This window comes from Mobula birostris, chromosome 11, assembly GCF_030028105.1.
Source record: "Mobula birostris isolate sMobBir1 chromosome 11, sMobBir1.hap1, whole genome shotgun sequence".
NCBI classification, from domain to species: domain Eukaryota; kingdom Metazoa; phylum Chordata; class Chondrichthyes; order Myliobatiformes; family Myliobatidae; genus Mobula; species Mobula birostris.
In genome coordinates this window covers 57,041,288-57,060,289 of record NC_092380.1, presented here as the reverse complement: position 1 = coordinate 57,060,289, position 19,002 = coordinate 57,041,288, and the positions used below count along the sequence as shown (strand labels likewise).

The 19,002-nt window shown below is 40.5% G+C and overlaps 1 protein-coding gene across 9 annotated transcripts in view; it reads right to left on the bottom strand.

Moving 5' to 3' along the window:
• Window positions 1–19,002, bottom strand: part of mrpl23 (mitochondrial ribosomal protein L23) — a 130,563-nt gene that overhangs the window by 60,661 nt on the left and 50,900 nt on the right. The window contains exon 5 of one of the 9 annotated variants that reach the window (XM_072272278.1): window positions 3,339–3,423. The exons of 5 other annotated variants lie outside the window; for them this stretch is intronic. In XM_072272278.1, the coding sequence (XP_072128379.1) occupies window positions 3,340–3,423 (84 nt within the window). In that variant the 3' untranslated portion in view covers window position 3,339. Of the gene's footprint in view, window positions 1–3,338; window positions 3,424–5,845; window positions 6,559–19,002 lie in introns of those variants that run through there. 3 more of the 9 variants (XM_072272272.1, XM_072272274.1, XM_072272279.1) reach the window with 3 other exon arrangements.

Below are 19,002 nucleotides of genomic sequence, written 5' to 3'. Positions count from 1 at the left end.
ATCCGTGGAAGTCAGCCCGTAATTGATTGTCAGCTGACCAATAGCTGTTGATTGGTTCGGCTCATCATTAACACCCTTTTTACATGCTTTTCCTATCTTCCATTGCACATGCCTACAAAAGTATTCACTCCCCCCCACCCTGAAAGTTTTCATGTTGTTTTACAACATTGAATCACAGTGGATTTAATTTGGCTTTTTTTGACACTGATCAACAGAAAAAGACTCCTGTCAAAGTGAAAACAGACCTCTACAAAGTGATCTAAATTAATTACAAATATAAAACACAAAATAATTGATTACATATTCACCCCCTTCTAGTCAATATTTAGTAGAAGCACCTTTGGCAGCAATTACAGCCTCGAGTCTGTGTGGATAAGTCTTTATCAGCTTTGCACATCTGGACACTGCAATTTTTCCCCACAAAACTGCTCAAGCTCTGTCAGATTGCATGGGGATTGTGAGTGAACAGCCCTTTTCAAGGCCAGCCACATATTCTCAATTGGATTGAGGTCTGGACTCTGATTGGGCCACTCCAGGAAATTAACTTTGTTGTTTTTAAGCCATTCCTGTGTAACTTTGGCTTTATGCTCGGGGTCATTGTCTTGCTGGAAAACAAATCTTCCCCCAAGTCGCAGTTCTCTTGCAGACTGCGTCAGGTTTTCCTCCAGGATTTCCCTGTATTTTGCTGCATTCATTTTACCCTCTACCTTCACAAGCCTTCCAGGGCCTGCTGCCGTGAAGATAGAGGGTAAAATGAATGCAGTCTGATGACCAAAATGCTCAATTTTGGTTTCATCAGAGAATAGAACCATCTTTCAACTGATTCAGAGTCTCCCACATGCCTTCTGGCAAACTCTAGCTGAGATTTAATTTGAGGTTTTTATAACAGCGGCTTTCTCTTTGTCACTCTCCCATAAAGCTGTAACTGTTGAGGCACCCAGACAATAGTTGCTGTATGTGCAGTCTCTCCCATCTCAGCCTCTGAAGCTTGTAACTCCTCCAGAGTTGTCATAGGTCCCTTGGTGACCTCCCTCACTAGTTCCCTTCTTGCATGTTCACTCATTTTTTGAGGATGGCCTGCTCTAGGCAGATTTACAGCTATGCTATATTGTTTCCATTTCTTGATGATTGACTTAACTGTATTCCAAGGGATAATCAGTGACTTGGAAATTTTCTTGTATCCATCTCCTGAACTGTGCTTTTCAATAACCTTTTCATGGAGTTTCTTGCAGTCACCTTGACTACACACAGGTCTCCAACACAGATCTCAATTTAACTTTGACTTGAAAGAGTCTTTTTCTGTTGTTCAGTGTCAAATAAAAGCAAAACTAAATCCACTGTGATTCAATCTTGTAAAACAATAAAACATTAAAACTTCCAAGTGAGGTGAATACTTCTTATTGGTATTGTATACTGTTTTTATTGAAGACTATTGATTCACTATGTCGAATTCCAAAGCAAAGGGCATGAAGCACAAAAGAACTGCTAGTTCATTTAAAGCAAAATGGCTTTATGAAACAGTAGAAACTGCTACACCAAAGTTCATGAGGTCAGGAACGTGCAGCTTACAAGAAACATTTATGTACAATACAAAAAATGGTGTTACCTGCATATATTGTCATGACGCAAACGTTGCTGAAGAATTTGCAAGTGGAAGAAATAGAGTGATATTTGGAAGCTTGATTTTTTAAAGCTTCATTTAACAAGCAAATCACATATGGGTGGTGTGCAAAGGCTCCGGGGAGAAAATCTTTCATTACCTGCTACAGGCCTGCTATGTATGTTTTGTGAGAGTGCAGATGAATTAGAATGAAAATGATCAAACTCAATGGAGATCAAAGTTCTTATTGACAGTGTTTTGCTAGCTGTTAAAATGAATACCTCGTATATAAAATTCAGTGCACACGTTGTTGTCACTGGGCAAAAAATTGCACAGCACAATATTTTTGCACACACTGGTCATTACTAATTTGAGGAAACATCAGTCAGCAACTTTAAATTCCTCAGTATTATCATTTCAGAGGATCTATCCTGGGTCTAGCACACAAGTGTCATTACAAAGAAAGCACAGGAACGCCTCTACTTTCCAAGAAGTTTGCAAAGATCCAGCATGTTATCAAAAACTTTGACAAACGGCTAAAGATGTGTGGTCGAGGGTATATCGACTGGCTACATCATGACGTGGTATGGAAATAGCAATGCCCTTGAAGGGAAAAGTCTACAAAAAGTAGTGGATACAGCCGATTCCATCACAGTTAAAGCCCTCCCCACCATTGAGCACATCTACATAGAAAGCTGTCACAGGAAAGCAGCATCTGTCATCAAGGACCCCACTCTCCAGGCCATGCTCTCATTTCGCTGCTGCCAGCAGGAAGGAGGTCCAAGAGCCTCAGGACCCACACCACCAGGTTTAGGAACAGTTACAGTATTAACCATCAGGCTCTTGAACCAGATGGGATAACTTCACTCACCCCATCACTGAACTGTTCTCACAACCCACGGACTCATCTTCAAGGACTCTTCACCTCATAGTCTCGATATTTATTGCTTATTTATTATTATTATTATTTCTTTGTTTTGTTTCATTTTATCTGTGCAGAGTTTGTCATCTTTTGCACTTTGGTTGACCATCCTGTTGGGTGAGGTCTTTCATGTATTTACTGTGAATGCTCACAAGCAAATAAACCTCAGGTTTGTATATGCTGACATATTTGTACTTGGATAATAAAAGTTACTTTGAACTTTTCAAGTTCTTATCAGCTGTACCATTCACCCAGGGAATGGGTACAGTTTAGGAAGAGTTCATAATCCCAGGGAGAACACGTAGAGCATCAGAAATACAGACCGAACCTGAGTTACTGGCTGATGGGCAGTAATCCTGCTGGGAGCCACTGGACAGCCCCTATTGCCCTCTTAGGTAAGGCACCATTTCTGTTTATTCCATCTAAGCCACACATATTTTTAGCATCTCAATCTATTTTTCCCTCAGTACTTGTTCCATAGAAAACAGTCCTAACTCCATTCCCCTTGTAACTATAAATATCTAGCCTGAGCTCTTGTATATCTCCTCTGCACCTATAATTCTGCTACTTCTACCTTGTAATGTGGTAACTAGAATTTTGCACAATACTTTAATAGCAGTCTAAACAGTATTTGACGTGGATGTCAAGCAGTGCTTCCCAACCCTTTTTAGCCCAACTCCCTCCTAAAGCGCCTTCTACTTGCCAATGCCCTCTTACAATATACTTTCCAGTGCTCCTGAGTGCAAAAGCATGTCTACCATATGCTAACATGAGAAAAATGGTTCTGCTTTAAATTTTATTTGTCTTTAAACCTACCTTACTCTGTACCTGTGTGCTGTACAGCAGCTTCAATATCAGTATGATCCTTGAGCTCACCGGAACTCAGCAGGCCAGGCAGCATCTATGAAAAAAGTACAGTTGGCGTTTCAGGCAGAAACCGTTTGGTAGGACATTTACCTGGCGTCCATTTTGAAAACAGTAGTGAGCACATCTGATACAGCAGGCATTATTAATCTTTCACCAACCGAATAAGATTTCCCATACTTTGTTATCAATTTGGAAATGTTATAAGAAGCAATGAGACCACCATCAAGATCATTTTTAGCTTTTTTGGCAAATGACTCAAGTGTGCAACATTTTTCAGATGCTCGTTCGTCTTCTGGAACTCTGTAATACCCTATGTAGCCTTTTCAGGGTGTCTTTTGCATAAATATTCCTGCAATCTCGATAGTTTCATGGCTTCATTAGACAATGCAGTACTGCAAATAAGACACATGGGGCGTGACTGCTCTGATAGGAACGGAATAAAACCATACTCCAGGTATGCAACGTTTTGTTGTTTGTTTCTTAGCAAGATTAGAATTCAAAGCTTCACCACCTTCAGACTCATAGGGATTGCACCGTTGAGGTAGCCTATTGGATGTTGACAACAGAGCAAGTTGACATGGATGGAACTATGGCAGTGGCATGCAAAGGAACGGTGAGGTGAAGATGAAGATGATTACAACAGCAAAAATTACGTCGACACGGATTCAGATTGGAATCTGAATGTTAGTCAGGATAGACCTGGTGTTCAGCAAGCTACCTTTATACTATTCCAGTTAGAGTGATTGACCAATCACGTAAGGTTTCAATCTCCAAAGACAGTTCTTGACTGCACATATGAAGGTCCTTTTGAACACCTCAAGAGGAATCCTCAGGGTCGGCAGGTTCACTGATTGGCTCTATTTCACTGTTTGGTTCCAGACAGTGCTGTATTGTTGCACGACCTGTTTTCCATAGATCTGTAGGGAAAGTTGAGAGGCTGTACTTGACATACCAACTGTTAAATTGCATGAACTTGTTCCGTGCCACAAGTCAAGGGGAACTGATAGGCACCCTGGTTGCTAATTTATGCATTTCCAATGACGTCTGTTGGTAAGGTCGGATGAGATTACTGAATTTCAGACACTTTGTGACAATGAGTGCTCACCGCCTGCAAAGCTATGGTTCTTCCTGCGTTTCAGTGCCTCATCCTTTTTTTTTGGAAGCGTCTGCTCTACTAATGGTCGGTCAGGTCTCGGGCCTCAAGTTAGGGTGCTGCTTACTGTCTCCTGACGACCTCTATTTTCCCTTATGCCCCCTTAGGACATGTAACCACCCCCATTGGGAATCACCGATCTAAAATAACTACCCTGTGCTTGTAATCTTTGCCTTGGCCAATAAAGACAACTTTCTGTCCTGCACAGTTGCCTTCTACTTCTTTAGAAGTATGCTTGCTTATTCTAGCAAACAACACACATCAAAGTTGCTGGTGAACGCAGCAGGTCAGGCAGCATCTGTAGGAAGAGGTGCTGTCGACGTTTCAGGCCGAGACCCTTCGTCAGGACTAACTCTCGGCCTGAAACGTCGACTGCACCTCTTCCTACAGATGCTGCCTGGCCTGCTGCATTCACCAGCAACTTTGATGTGTGTTGCTTGAATTTCCAGCATCTGCAGAATTCCTGTTGTTTGTATTCTAGCAAACAAATGGGTTACTGCATTGATGCTCCTGTTACCCATTTATTAGTCCTGAGAGCAGAGGTTCCTCAATTTTTTTTAGTACCTGCTCAAGAGTAAATTGAACAAAGACAGGAAGAAAGGAGACACAAGAGTCTGCACCAGAAACAAGTTGTTGGAGAAACTCAGCGGGTCAGACAGCATCTATTCTATTAAAGACACATGCAACCCTGAAATGCTGACTATCCCTTGCCTCCATAATTGTGATGAGACCTGCAGATTATTGTCTTTCTTTTAATTTTTGCTATTGAAAGAAAGGATGTTGATAACAATGTGACTTCAAAATTCTTATCCTTGTTTTCCAATCCTCCAATGTGCCGGATTTGTCCCTCTGATGGCTCCAGCTCCATAACCCTGACAGATATTGATGCGTCGCCAGTTCAGACCTGCAGATTATCCTGTATAAAACCACTCCACTATTAATGGCCTTGACATCAGAATTACCTTGCAATATGTTCAGAAAGGCAATTTTAACTTATCAGGTAAATATGTTTCAAATATTCCATAGGAAGATCAAGTGCTCGTTGTATTTCATTCCCCAAGTACCACAGCTTTGGTGAGAACATCTGAAATAGCATGGACTATTGAGGAAGGGAGCACTTGCCTTGTCACACTGTTCAGCAGTGAGATTCATGGGACAGGGTATTTGCCTTTCAAGTGGAAATAAAAGCCATATCTAAAAGTACAACAGTGTGCATATCCAGCACTACCGAGGAATTGGAACACCATCAAATGTGCCTATTATGACAACTCATGCTGGGATTTAGTACAAATGTGTTCATGCATTTTTGCTTTCAACCTTTATTCAATACTTAAGACAGCTGCTAAAACAAGAATGTACAGGTAAAATTTATAACTTGCTTTTCCCTCAAAAATATAGTGTACAAAGTTAGCCAATAAATTCCTTGGCAAGCATGATTTTTTTTTATAATGCAGCTGATCTTAGAGTAATTTCATTTCTTTTCCACGCACCCCCACCAAATATCAAACTCTCCTCTTAACAAATTAGCCCAGACTGCTGGTGCCCATATACTACCTTACGTACACCCATTCACAGATAAACTGTGCTCAATGCATGTACCTTGAGCCAAATTTTCAATAACAGAAATCATCACTCATTCAAAGCCCACAACAGAGCTCAACACCACAGCATTATAAGAATCAAGACCAACTACTTGAGGGTTTCTTAAGCAATATTAACTGAAATGTATAATGTCCACAGGAGTTACCCTTCATGATGAACAGCATCTGAAAAATAATATATTTCTTCTAAGAAAAATGTAAGTACAATTTTCAAAGGGCTGTCTCTCTTAAAGTCCAAACCATTCAGTGACACCACCTCGTCGAGGATCTGCTTTCTGCTTCTGTTTTTCATCTTCCAAAAACTTATTTTGGATTTCTTCCAGAGATCCTGGTTCAGGAGTTTGATCCTTCCGAGGAAAAATGTCTGGAAAATTGAAAGTCTGACCTCCAGCCTATATAAAAAAAAAGCATTGGACTGTTAAATGGTTACGTAAGGCCAATAATCGAGTAAATAATAGATATGCAGCAAATTGGATGTCTGCACAAAGGGACTCACATTCCTTTAAGTAGTCCAACCATGTTGATGTCACAGCCAAGAAAGCTAACCAACACCTCTACTTCTTCAGCAGGCTAAAGGGATTAGGCATGTCCCTGTCCACCTTAACCATTTTTAATGATGCACTACAGAAAGCATTCCCTCTAGATGCACAACAGCTTGGTACGACAACCAATCTGCATCTCAGTAAAGCAGCCAGCATAATCAAAGACCACCCCACACCACCCCCGCCAGAGTGGAAGATAAAAAAGCCTGAAAGCATGTACTACCAGGTTCAAAGACAACTTCTACTCTGCTGTTATAAAACTAATAAATAGTTCCCCAATACAGTAAGATGGACTCTTGACTTCACAACCTACCACATTATGATATTGCACTTTATTGATTACCTACACTGCACTTTCTCTGTAGTTGTTAAGACTTTATTCTGCATTATTATTGTTTTACCTTGTTCTATCTCAATACACTGTGTAATAATTTGTTCCCTATGAACAGTGTACAAGACAAAACTTTCACTGTATCTTGGTAAATTTGACAATAATAAACCAATACCAATTCAGGAGAGACAGTACAATAACAATTCCTAATATGGAGGACTTCTGTTTAAGATAATAGAACAAAGAACAACACCAACATGGTATGGTTCAGTATTTAAACAGCAGGCACACTGAGGCAGAGATGGGATCAGACCCTGGTTATATTTATTAACACCTAACAACAGAACTGTGTGGACTAAAATCTCACCATCTTAGAAGCCACAAGTGCAGCTACATCTTTTAAAATGACAGCTAGTCAAAATAGTTTCATTCATAAATTCAGTTCTCCATGACATAACTTGAACTGTTTAGACACCACCCTTTGACCTTCAGCTTGCCCACCTACACCTGCCAAGATATGCTCCGGAATTTTCTTTGTAACTTTTTTCAAAAGTTCCTTCTTTAAGATAAACTTAAAACGTATTCATATCAATGCTTTTGGCAATACTTCCAAATATTCTCATGGTTTAATTTTTATTTTGGTCAATGACATCCTTGTGAAGTGTCATTGATAAGGTTCTATAAATTAAGTCATTAAAACTATTGACTTAACATATCCAGGAACAGGAGATAGTGTGAAGATTGTTAAAAGTAAACCAAGTAATTTCTGGACAATTTCTTGGGGTCACTTACAAAGCAAAGATAATGGCAAGAAAGTTTCAGAAAATGGGGACACATGAGTGAATTCAACTACATAACTCTGGCAAGTATAACAAATTAAAGGTAGATTATGTTCAGTAAGATCCATCGCCTCACAGAAGTTTGCTTAGAGACAGTTAATCTGGAGACATGCATAGGAGGAAAGAGTTAGATTGATCGCAGAGTAATTTTATATATGTCAGCACAACACTGAAGGCAAAAGGGCCTGTACTGTTCACTGTCCTTTCCAGAAGTGCCTGACACTCACAATGTATTTTTTCCCCCAATTTTAAAGCTGCTTATCCAATTAAATCTGTCTCTGTCATAATTTATGTTGGTTGAGAAGTGGTCATCTGCCTGCACCTAAAACATATTGAACTAAAAATTAGATATAGTAGCCCACTGTGTAAACTAGTGGATGTGCTAAATAGCACAAAGTCCGGTAGCACTTGTACATTTTGCCAATAGAATTTCTATTCATTAGTAATTCATGATATGTCTCTGCTCCAAATGGGTTTTGGGTAATATTTGCAGTCAGATGCATTGAAGAGGAAGGAATGTTTCAGTGGAACAGAACTTGCCACCAAATTTCGCAAATGCTTTTTGTTTCTGGATTCAAGTAAACTACAGCTATCTTTCATTAATAGCTATAAATCACTAAAAGTTCATCCTGCTGAAGTACATGTATTAAAATGGGTTTAATACAGTACATAATACATCAGATACATTTATGTCACTACCCTGTTAATTATACAGCTGTTTCAATATTAATGCTATTGCACAACAGCCTGATTCTGGAACACTTTCCAATTCATTCCAGTAAATATTCATTTTTGCAGTCATGCAAACTCTACTCAACTCTTGAGCATGTGATAAATGTGTTTTGGGAGAATCCACAGAAGCATAAGAGAAAACCAAGTAATTTCTGCACAATTTCTCAAAGCCAATTACAGGAAAACAAAGATAATGGCAATGAAATATCAGGAAGTGAGGACAATTAAGAGTAAAGAATTCAAAAGAAAATCAGCCACATAAAATTGGTAAGTATATCAAATTAACAGTTTATATGTTGAATTATATCCTTATTAGGTTATATTTAAATATTAACTGGCAGTTTAAGAAGTTAAAAACAAAACATGTTCAAGGTCAAATTTACCATGAATGAATTTAAGGAATGTCCTTATTAACAGACCTATCTCGACTTAAAATTACCATGATTTCACTGTTTTGCATTGTTATCCGAGTATTTAACTAACCTTTCTGACAATCAGAAAACAGGAGATACTTGTGACCTGCCGCTAGCTAATTTGAAAAAGTAGAGATTTTCAAATGACAATTAGACTTAGAAATTTAAATTCTGAGTCCTAAATGCTCAACCAAAACTAGCTAAGTATTGCACTGCAATTTTTTTTTTTTTAAAACTCATCCCTGGCAAGCACGTGGTATTGTCTGATCCTTTAAGTGTTCTGTATTAAGAGCTTGATGTAATCTTGAGCTCTCAAAAGGATAAGATGAGGGTGAATTAAAATAAACATTGTAGAAAGATCAACTTTACCACCAATCATCATCAGGAGTGGAATGTTGTCCTAGTTTTGTTACTGGACAAGCAAACTGAAAGTTTGGATAAATTTTTCAAGAGTTTAAAATACAAATTCAAGATAATGAACACTTCTTTCCTATTACTCAGTTCCTGTAATAACACAATTTGCCCATGGCAGGTTTAAACTTTTTCAGTCAGTTCAATGGTTAGTTCCCATAAAAACACAATAAATTATAAAAATGGATCATGATTGGCACAGACATGGTCAGCTGAAAGGTCTGTACAATCCTAAGTTCTAAAGTGTGACTTCATAGTCAGATGTTACTAGAAGCATTGGGTTTTAATAATTATCATCTCCTATGTCCCCAGGTTGTAAACTACCTACCACATTTTATCAGAAACGAACAACAATAGCAGTAAAGCTAAAACCAGCCCAAACACCAAAGCAACTAACATCTCCTCTTGAAATGATTAATGAATAAACTCTGAATGTATTTCTCCTCTTCAGTCATTCTTGAAGGTCACTTTAAGGAACAGCCAGCTGATCCATAATAATTACCTGTTCTAACAATAACTTCGAGGTAGGGACTTGCAGAGGTTCACTTCATCCTCTTAACTATTGGAGCTAGGTGAAAATAGAAGCCAATGCTTTATCAAAACTTCAAATGCTGTGAAAATTCACCTTAAATAATAAGCCTGACAGACGGAGGTAATTTAACTTAGGAACAGAAAATGTTGGAAATACTTGGGCCAGGCAACATCTGACCAGTTTAACATTTTAGAATAATGCTTTTCATCAGAAATGAGAATATTTATTTCAAGATACAGCATGGAAAAGGCCCTTCCAACTGAACTACCCAGCAAGCCACCGACAACCACGATTTAAACCTAACCTAATCACAGTGACCAAACAACCAATCCGGTAGGTCTTTGGACTGTGGAAGGAAACTGAAGCACCCGGAAAAAACACACAAATTCCACGGAGGGGACACAAAGAGACTCCTTACAGAGGGCAGAGGGATTGAACTCCGACGTCCTGAGCTGTAATAGTATGGCACTAACTGATACGCGACTGTGACGCTCCACTATAGAATAGTTAGAAATAAAACAATTACAACTTGTAGTGAAATGGGGGAGAGCTTAGAGAACAAAAGAAAAGTTCTCTGATTTGTTGAACCAAGAGATTCAGTAGTATAAGTGGTGTTGGCACTGACTGGACACAATTGACCTTCCCCTCACCTTTCAAGACTCCAAGCAGAATATTCTCCTAAGATGGTCGAGTCCATTCTCCTAAGATGGTCGAGTCCATTCTCCTCTAATACCCATTCCCCTCTCCACAGCATCTTCCCATGCGACCATAGAAAATGTTGTCTCTTCTATTTCCATCATCCAGAGATCCAAACACTCCTGAAGCTGAAGCAGTTTTGTACCTCTTCTAACATTTACTAATTAGCATGGTCTCCTCAATACTGGGCAAACAAATGCAGACTGGGGGATCATTCCACAGAACATGAACAGGCAGGGTCAATTGGTGACTCTGAGCTTGTCACCTGTCAATCTATTTTCCACTTTGACCTTTATCTTTGGCCTCTTACACAATCCCAACAAAGCTCAAAGAACAACATCAATGGCGCTTAACAGCGACTCCTTTGAGCTCATCTGCGGAAACAGGTTAATTTCTACCTTTAATGCATCTCTTTTTCCTGTTAAGTATGGATGGAGTTGTATCAGAGACCCTGACCAGAAGTTACATTCAGACTTCAGTTCTTTGCAGTGGTGGGACGTGTTCCCAGGGGCTCAGGACTAGACGATTTTTTAAATCCCAAGAAAGTGGCCTTGAAAATAAACGTGTCTACGTGGTTCAAAGGTTTCAAAGGTACCTTTAATGTCAGAGAAATGTATACAATATACATACTGAAATGCGTTTTCTTCGCAACCATCCACGAAAGCAGAAGTGCCCCAAAGAATAGAACATAGAACAGTACAGCACATTACAGGCCCTTCGGCCCACAATGTTGTGCCGACCCTCAAACCCTGCCTCCCATATAACCCCCCCACCTTAAATTCCTCCATATACCTGAACGATAGTCAAATGTTAGAAGCCCAAAGTCCATCCACCCCCGCAGCTCCCCCCTCCTGCGTATAAGCAGCAGCAAGCAACAATCTCCCCTTCCCCCACCGGCATGACCTTGCACCCCTGTAGACCAGCTGATTTGATGACGCTGCTGCTGCTGCTGAAACAGTGCACCAGCTGTCAGAAAATCAGACTCTCTCTCTTCAGCAGGTTCATCAATTAATTAAGGTAGCAAATAATACTTGAGCCTTTATTGCAAGGGAGCTGAAGTACTAGGCTTTTGATGAAATCAGACCTGGAGTATTGCCTGCGCTTTACCCATTTGAATGTTCACTGGCTTGACTCCTATGAGGAAGGTTAGAGCACATAGTCCCTATAATCATGCAGTTTAGAAGGATGAAATGAAAAATATGCTTATGGGGCTTGAAGAGGTAGCTGCTGAACTGCTAATTTCCCGAGTAGCAAATCTAATTCTGGTTTCAGAAGAAAACCAGAAAACCATAATTTCAACACTTAGAACTAATGAAGAGAAAATGCATTAAGGTTTTTGAATCTTTGGGATTCTCTAACCCAAAGGGTTGAACATGCTCTATCTCTGATTATAGGGGAAGCCTTTTAGGACCGAGATTAGGAAAAACTTCTTCACACAGAGAGTGGTGAATCTGTGGAATTCTCTGCCACAGGAAACAGTTGAGGCCAGTTCATTGGCTATATTTAAGAGGGAGTTAGATATGGCCCTTGTGGCTACGGAGGTCAGGGGTATGGAGGGAAGGCTGGGGCGGGGTTCTGAGTTGGATGATCAGCCATGATCATAATAAATGGCGGTGCAGGCTCCAAGGGCCGAATGGCCTACTCCTGCACCTATTTTCTATGTTTCTATGTTTCTATATTGATTCTAAAAATCAATAGATTTTTGGGCAATACAGGCTGGGTTGAGGCTTTTAGCCTTTTGGAGGAAAGTGGAATTGATGTGGAAATTTATTCATGGTTTCACTGAATGGTGAGAAAAGACTGATTGCCTATTCTTGTTAACACTCTCAGCAGCCACTATATTAGGCACACACCTGTACACCTGCTTGTTAATGCAATTATCTAAATGGCCAATCATGTGTCAGTATCTCAATACATTAAAGCAAGCAGACATGAACAAAAGGTTCAGTTGTGGTTCAGATCAAACATCAGAATGGGGAAGAAATGTAATCTAAGTGACTATGACCATGGAATGATTGTTTGCGTCAGATGGGATGGTTTGAGTATTTCAGTAACTGCTAATCTTCTGGAATTTTCACACACAACAGTCTCTAGAATTTACAGAGAATGGTGCGAAAAGAAAAAAATCATCTCGTGTGCAGCAGTACCGTGGGTGTAAGCACCTTGTTGATGACAGAAGTCAGACAGGAGAATGGCCAGACTGGGTCAAGTTGACAGGAAGGAGTCGGTAACTCAAAAAACCATGTTTTACAACAGCGGTGTGCAGAAGAGCTTTTCTGAACATGTAACATGTCAAACCTTGAAGTGGATGGGTAAGCCGTTGTTTCAGGGAGTCTTACCCGACCCAAAGGAACGGATGGAGCGTGTCAGCTCGTACTAACTACTCTGCTCTAAGTGAAAGGAAAGAAGTAAAAAGATGGTGAAGCCTCCTGGTCACCTCTTTTAATACACCATAGATAAAGAACATTCTATTCAAATTCACAGATAAGAATCAACCAATCAGATAGACCCTAATCAAATAATGCAGCATCAGATAATCTTCCAGAGCTTTCCAAAATCATACAAGTGTAACCACCAGGGGACACACTGAGCAACCGCATATACATACAACACACATCAAAGTTGCTGGTAAACACAGCAAGCCAGGCAGCATCTATTGGAAGAGTTTCAGTCAATGTTTCAGGCCGAGACCCTTCGTCAGGACATATACATACTCTGGCCACTAGAAAGAATATTAGATAGCTACAAGTATATAAGAAATAAAAAAATACAAGCAGGTACTTAATTACCATCTTTTCCCCTTACCCACAGGAACATGCTAAGTTCAAAATCGTACTATCTCACTTTTAAATACCTCCACATCAGATGTTGCTTCCCATCAGCAACTAATCCCAATCTACCTCTCCAAGATCCTGTCCTACACTGTGGAGATCCACTTTCCCCCTGTTTAGTGCTCAAACTTACGGACCGACCTTTTCTTCCATGACTACGGTACCTCAAAGAACTATGGTCACTGTTCCTGAAGGGTTGCTCTACAGACATTTTAATCACTTGTCCATCTTTATTTCCTATGGTCAAATGCTGCCACCTTCCCTAGTTGAACAAACTGCTTAGGAAAACCCGACTGAGTGTAAATTCCTTCCCCTGTAAGCTCCTGCACTAATGCTATCACAGACAATATTGGGGAAGTTAAAATGTACAACTACACCCTCATTGCTTTTACACCCTTCTGTGATTTGCCCTTATATATCTGTTCTTCTAATTCCTGCTGACTACTAGGACTATAGAATGAGCCCATCAAAGTGACCACCTTTTCTTTATTCCTTAATTCTATCCACGTAACCTCATAGGATATCTTAGGTATTGTTGTAATGGTCCCCTTGATCAGCAATGCAACACCCCTTTCTTTTGCACCCCGTCACACCTGAAATTTCTATACCCAGAACTGAGCCTTTCCCTGAACTACATTTCCATGACTGCAACGATTATTACAATCTCATGTGCTAACCCACACTCTGAGATTATCTGTCTTAACTGTGAGGTGCCTTGCACTATAGTAAGAGAAGAGAAATTACATCTTTCTTGCAAACCAATTACAAAGTCTGGTCTTCTTTCCCTTACTTTGTTCCTCCAATAACAATTATCTTCCATACAATTTCAAATAGCAACTCTTGAAAAAAACTCATCTCAACAACATACACAGCAGCTACAGTTATGTGAACATCTGTGATCTGATCATGAATATTTTGAGCCCAAAGAGCCATGTAGAAAATTGGCCCTAATGACAGGAATCCTGCCTTGCACCAAAAGGATATTTGGCAGTGAAGAATAATGGAAATTGCCTAACATTCTTCGGAATAGGATTAATGTCTGCAGATCAATGGCTGTCTGTTACATTTGCTAAAGCACTTAAAAATAAAACTAAAATTATAGTTTGCTACCAGTCTCCTTGACGTTCAGTAAAATCTAACCTACAAAGTAATGCTAGTCTTGCACAGCACCTTCAGGATTAAAAAAAAAGTCACTCCACACTACATGCTGCATGATGAACCTGAGCAAAATTATATAAAATTTTGGGGCAGGAAGGTTTAATAGAGCTGTTAGCAAGGGTTTAAACTAATTTGGCAGGGGGATGGGAACCGGAATGATAGAGTGGAGGAAAGGAAAAACAGAAATAAATCTAAGATAGTGAGCAGTAAAGATATCAGGAAAGACAGGCAGGTGATGGGGCAAATTTGTAGCCATTGGGATGAGTTGTACTGCAATAGAGTTGCAGTGAAATCAAAGCAAAAAGTACCAAATACTGGTCTTAAGGTGATATACTTAAATGCACGCAGCATAAGGAATAAGGTGGATGATCTTGTTGTACAGCTACAGATTGGCAGGTATGATATTGTGGCCATCACTGAGATGTGGCTAAAGGATGCATGTCTCTGGGAGTTGAACGTCCAAGGATACATAGTGTATTGGAAGGATAGGAAGGTAGGCAGAGGGGGAGGCATAGCTTTATTGGTAAGAAATGATATTAAATCATTAGAAAGAGGTGACATAAGATCGGAAGGTGCAGAATCTTTATGGGTTGAGCTAAGAAATCGCAGGGGTAAAAGGACCCTGATGGCAGTTATATACAGGCCTCCAAACAGCTGCAGTGATGTGGACTACAAATTACAACAGGAAATAGAAAAGGCTTGTCAGAAGGACAGTGTTATGATAATTGTGGGGGATTTTAACATGTGAGTGGTTTGGGAAAATCAGGTCAGCCCTGGATCTCAAGAGAGAGAATTTGTAGAATGTCTGCGAGATGGCTTTTTAGAACAGCTCGTTGTTGAGTCCACTAGGGGATCAGCTGTACTGGATTGGGTATTGTGTAATGAACCGGAGGTGGTTAGAGAGATTGAGGTGAAGGAACCCTTAGGAGGCAGTGATCATAACATGATTGAGTTCACTGTGAAATTTGAAAAAGAGAAGCCGAAATCTGATGTGTTGGTATCTCAGTGGAGTAAAGGAAATTATAGTGGCATGAGAGAGGTACTGGCCAAAGTTGACTGGAAAGGGACACTGGCAGGAAGGACGGCAGAGCAGCAGTGGCTGGAGTTTATGCGAGAAGTGAGGAAGGTGCAAGACAGGTATATTCCAAAAAAGAACGTATTTTCAAATGGAAAAAGGATGCAACCGTGGCTGACAAGAGAAGACAAAGCCAAAGTTAAAGCAAAGGAGAGGGCATACAAGGAAGCAAAAGTTAGTGGGAAGACAGAGGATTGGGAAGTTTTTAAAACCTTACAAAAGGAAACCAAGAAGGTCATTAAGAGAGAAAAGACTAACTATGAAAGGAAGCTAGCAAATAATATCAAAGAGGATACTAAAAGCTTTTTCAAGTATATAAAGAGCAAAAGACAGGTGAGAGTAGATATAGGACCGATAGAAAATGATGCTGGAGAAATTGTAATGGGAGATAAGGAGATGGCGGAGGAACTGAACGAGTATTTTGCATCAGTCTTCACTGAAGAAGACATCAGCAGTATACCGGACACTCAAGGGTGGCAGGGAAGAGAAGTGTGCGCAGTCACAATTACGACAGAGAAAGTACTCAGGAAGCTGAATAGTCTAAAGGTAGACAGATCTCCCGGACCAAATGGAATGCACCCTCGTGTAGCTGTGGAGATTGCGGAGGCATTAGCGATGATCTTTCAAAAGTCGATAGATTCTGGCATGGTTCCGGAGGACTGCAAGATTGCAAATGTGTCAGATGTGTCTGAGGATGTTCTACGAGTCTGTGGTGGCCAGTGTTATCATGTTTGCTGTTGTGCGCTGGGGCAGCAGGCTGAGGGTAGCAGACACCAACAGGATCAACAAACTCATTTGTAAGGCCAGTGATGTTGTGGGGATAGAACTGGACTCTCTCACGGTGGTGTCCGAAAAGAGGATGCTGGCTAATTTGCATGCCATCTTGGACAATGTCTCCCATCCACTACATAATGTACTGGGTGGGCACAGGAGTACATTCAGCCAGAGACTCATTCCACCAAGATGCAACACAGAGCATCATAGGAAGTCATTCCTGGCTGTGGCCATCAAACTTTACAACTCCTCCCTTGGAGGGTCAGACACCCTGAGCCAATAGGCTGGTCCTGGCTTATTTCATAATTTACTGGCATAATTTACATATTACTATTTAACTATTTATGGTTTTATTGCTATTTATTATTTATGGTGCAACTGTAACGAAAACCAATTTCCCCCGGGATCAATAAGTATGACTATGACTATGTCACTCCGCTATTTAAGAAGGGGGCAAGGAAGCAAAAAGGAAATTATAGACCTGTTAGCTTGACATGGGTGGTTGGGAAGTTGTTGGAGTCGATTTTCAAGGATGAGGTTACAGAGTACCTGGAGGCATATGACAAGATAGGCTGAACGCAGCATGGATTCCTTAAAGGAAAATCCTGCCCGACAAACCTATTACAATTTTTTGAGGAAATTACAAGTAGGCTAGACAAGGGAGATGCAGTGGATGTTGTATATTTGGATTTTCAGAAGGCCTTTGACAAGGTGTCACACATGAGGCTACTTAACAAGAGCCCATGGAATTACAGGAAAGTTACATACGTGGATAGAGCGTTGGCTGATTGGCAGGAAACAGAGAGTGGGAATAAAGGGATCCTATTCTGGTTGGCTACTGGTTACCAGAGGTGTTTCACAGGGGTCCGTGTTGGGGCCGCTTCTTTTTACATTGTATATCAACGATTTGGATTATGGAATAGATGGCTTTCTGGCTAAGCTTGCTGATGATATGAAGATAGGTGGAGGGGCCGGTAGTGCTGAGGAAACAGAGAGTCTGCAGAGAGACTTGGATAGATTGGAAGAATGGGCAAAGAAGTGGCAAATGAAATACAATGTTGGAAAGTGTATGGTTAGGCACTTTCGCAGAAGAAATAAACCGGCAGACTATTATTTAAATGGGGAGAGAATTCAAAGTTCTGAGATGCAACGGGACTTGGGAGTCCTCGTACAGGAGACCCTTAAGGTTAACCTCCAGGTTGAGTCGGTGGTGAAGAAGGCGAATGCAATGTTGGCATTCATTTCTAGAGGAACAGATTATAGGAGCAGGGATGTGATGTTGAGGCTCTATAAGGCACTGGTGAGACCTCACTTGGAGTACTGTGGGCAGTTTTGGTCTCCTTATTTGAGAAAGGATGTGCTGACGTTGGAGAGGGTACAGAGAAGATTCACTGGAATGATTCCAGGAATGAGAGGGTTAACATATGAGGAACGTTTGTCCGCTCTTGGACTGTATTCCTTGGAGTTTAGAAGAATGAGGGGAGACCTCATAGAAACATTTTGAATGTTGAAAGGCATGGACAGAGTGGATGTGGCAAAGCTGTTTCCCATGATGGGGGAGTCTAGTACGAGAGGGCACGACTTAAGGATTGAAGGGCGCCCATTCAGACCAGAGATGCGAAGAAATTTTTTTAGCCAGAGGGTGGTGAATCTATGGAATTTGTTGCCACGGGCGGCAGTGGAGGCCAAGTCATTGGGTGTATTTAAGGCAGAGATTGATAGGTATCTGAGCAGCCGGGGCATCAAGGGTTATGGTGAGAAGGCGGGGAAGTGGGACTAAATGGCAGAATGGATCAGCTCATGATAAAATGGCGGAGCAGACTCGATGGGCCAAATGGCCGACTTCTGCTCCTTTGTCTTATGGTCTTATGGTCTAAAATATAATCTACTAAAAATGGACTGAAACCAAAGGCCATTTATAAACATTGTCAAGCCCAGGCCTGCCACAGTATGTGGACAGGTGTTATTAAAACTGGGGCTGTTTTGAAGAGGAGGAAAGATAACAGCTAATGAAGCACGTCAAAACAAACTAGTTAGGGATGCGCGACATTCCACAAGACAACTGGTAAGAAACTGTGTATGGTTCGTTACTTAATTTAGTTGTCTAAAAGTCACAAAGCAGAATCTAAATTATTTTAGTGCAAAAAAAAATTGCTCATCAGTTCCATAATGTCACCCAAAATACATTTGTGGTTTGTTAAGTAAATGCATTCCATGTAACCAGGAAAAAAAAACAAACTTCAGAATCAATACCCACTTTGTGTTTGTTAATGCAGGGACAAAAAAACAGGTAAGATTACCAAACAGTGCTGTGCTTTGAAAGTAGGGAATAATAGCCACAGATCTTACTCCTGCTGCCTACTTCATTAAAATAGATGCTACTAAAAGTGTACTTTAGTGGACATCCAATAAAGGCAGGATTGCATTTGCCTCTGACATTTTCTACAGGTCAATAACCTGTCCCTTCACTGTTCAGTTCACAAGTTAATCATTGTAAGTTAAAGCAAAGTACCAGAACTCAGTTA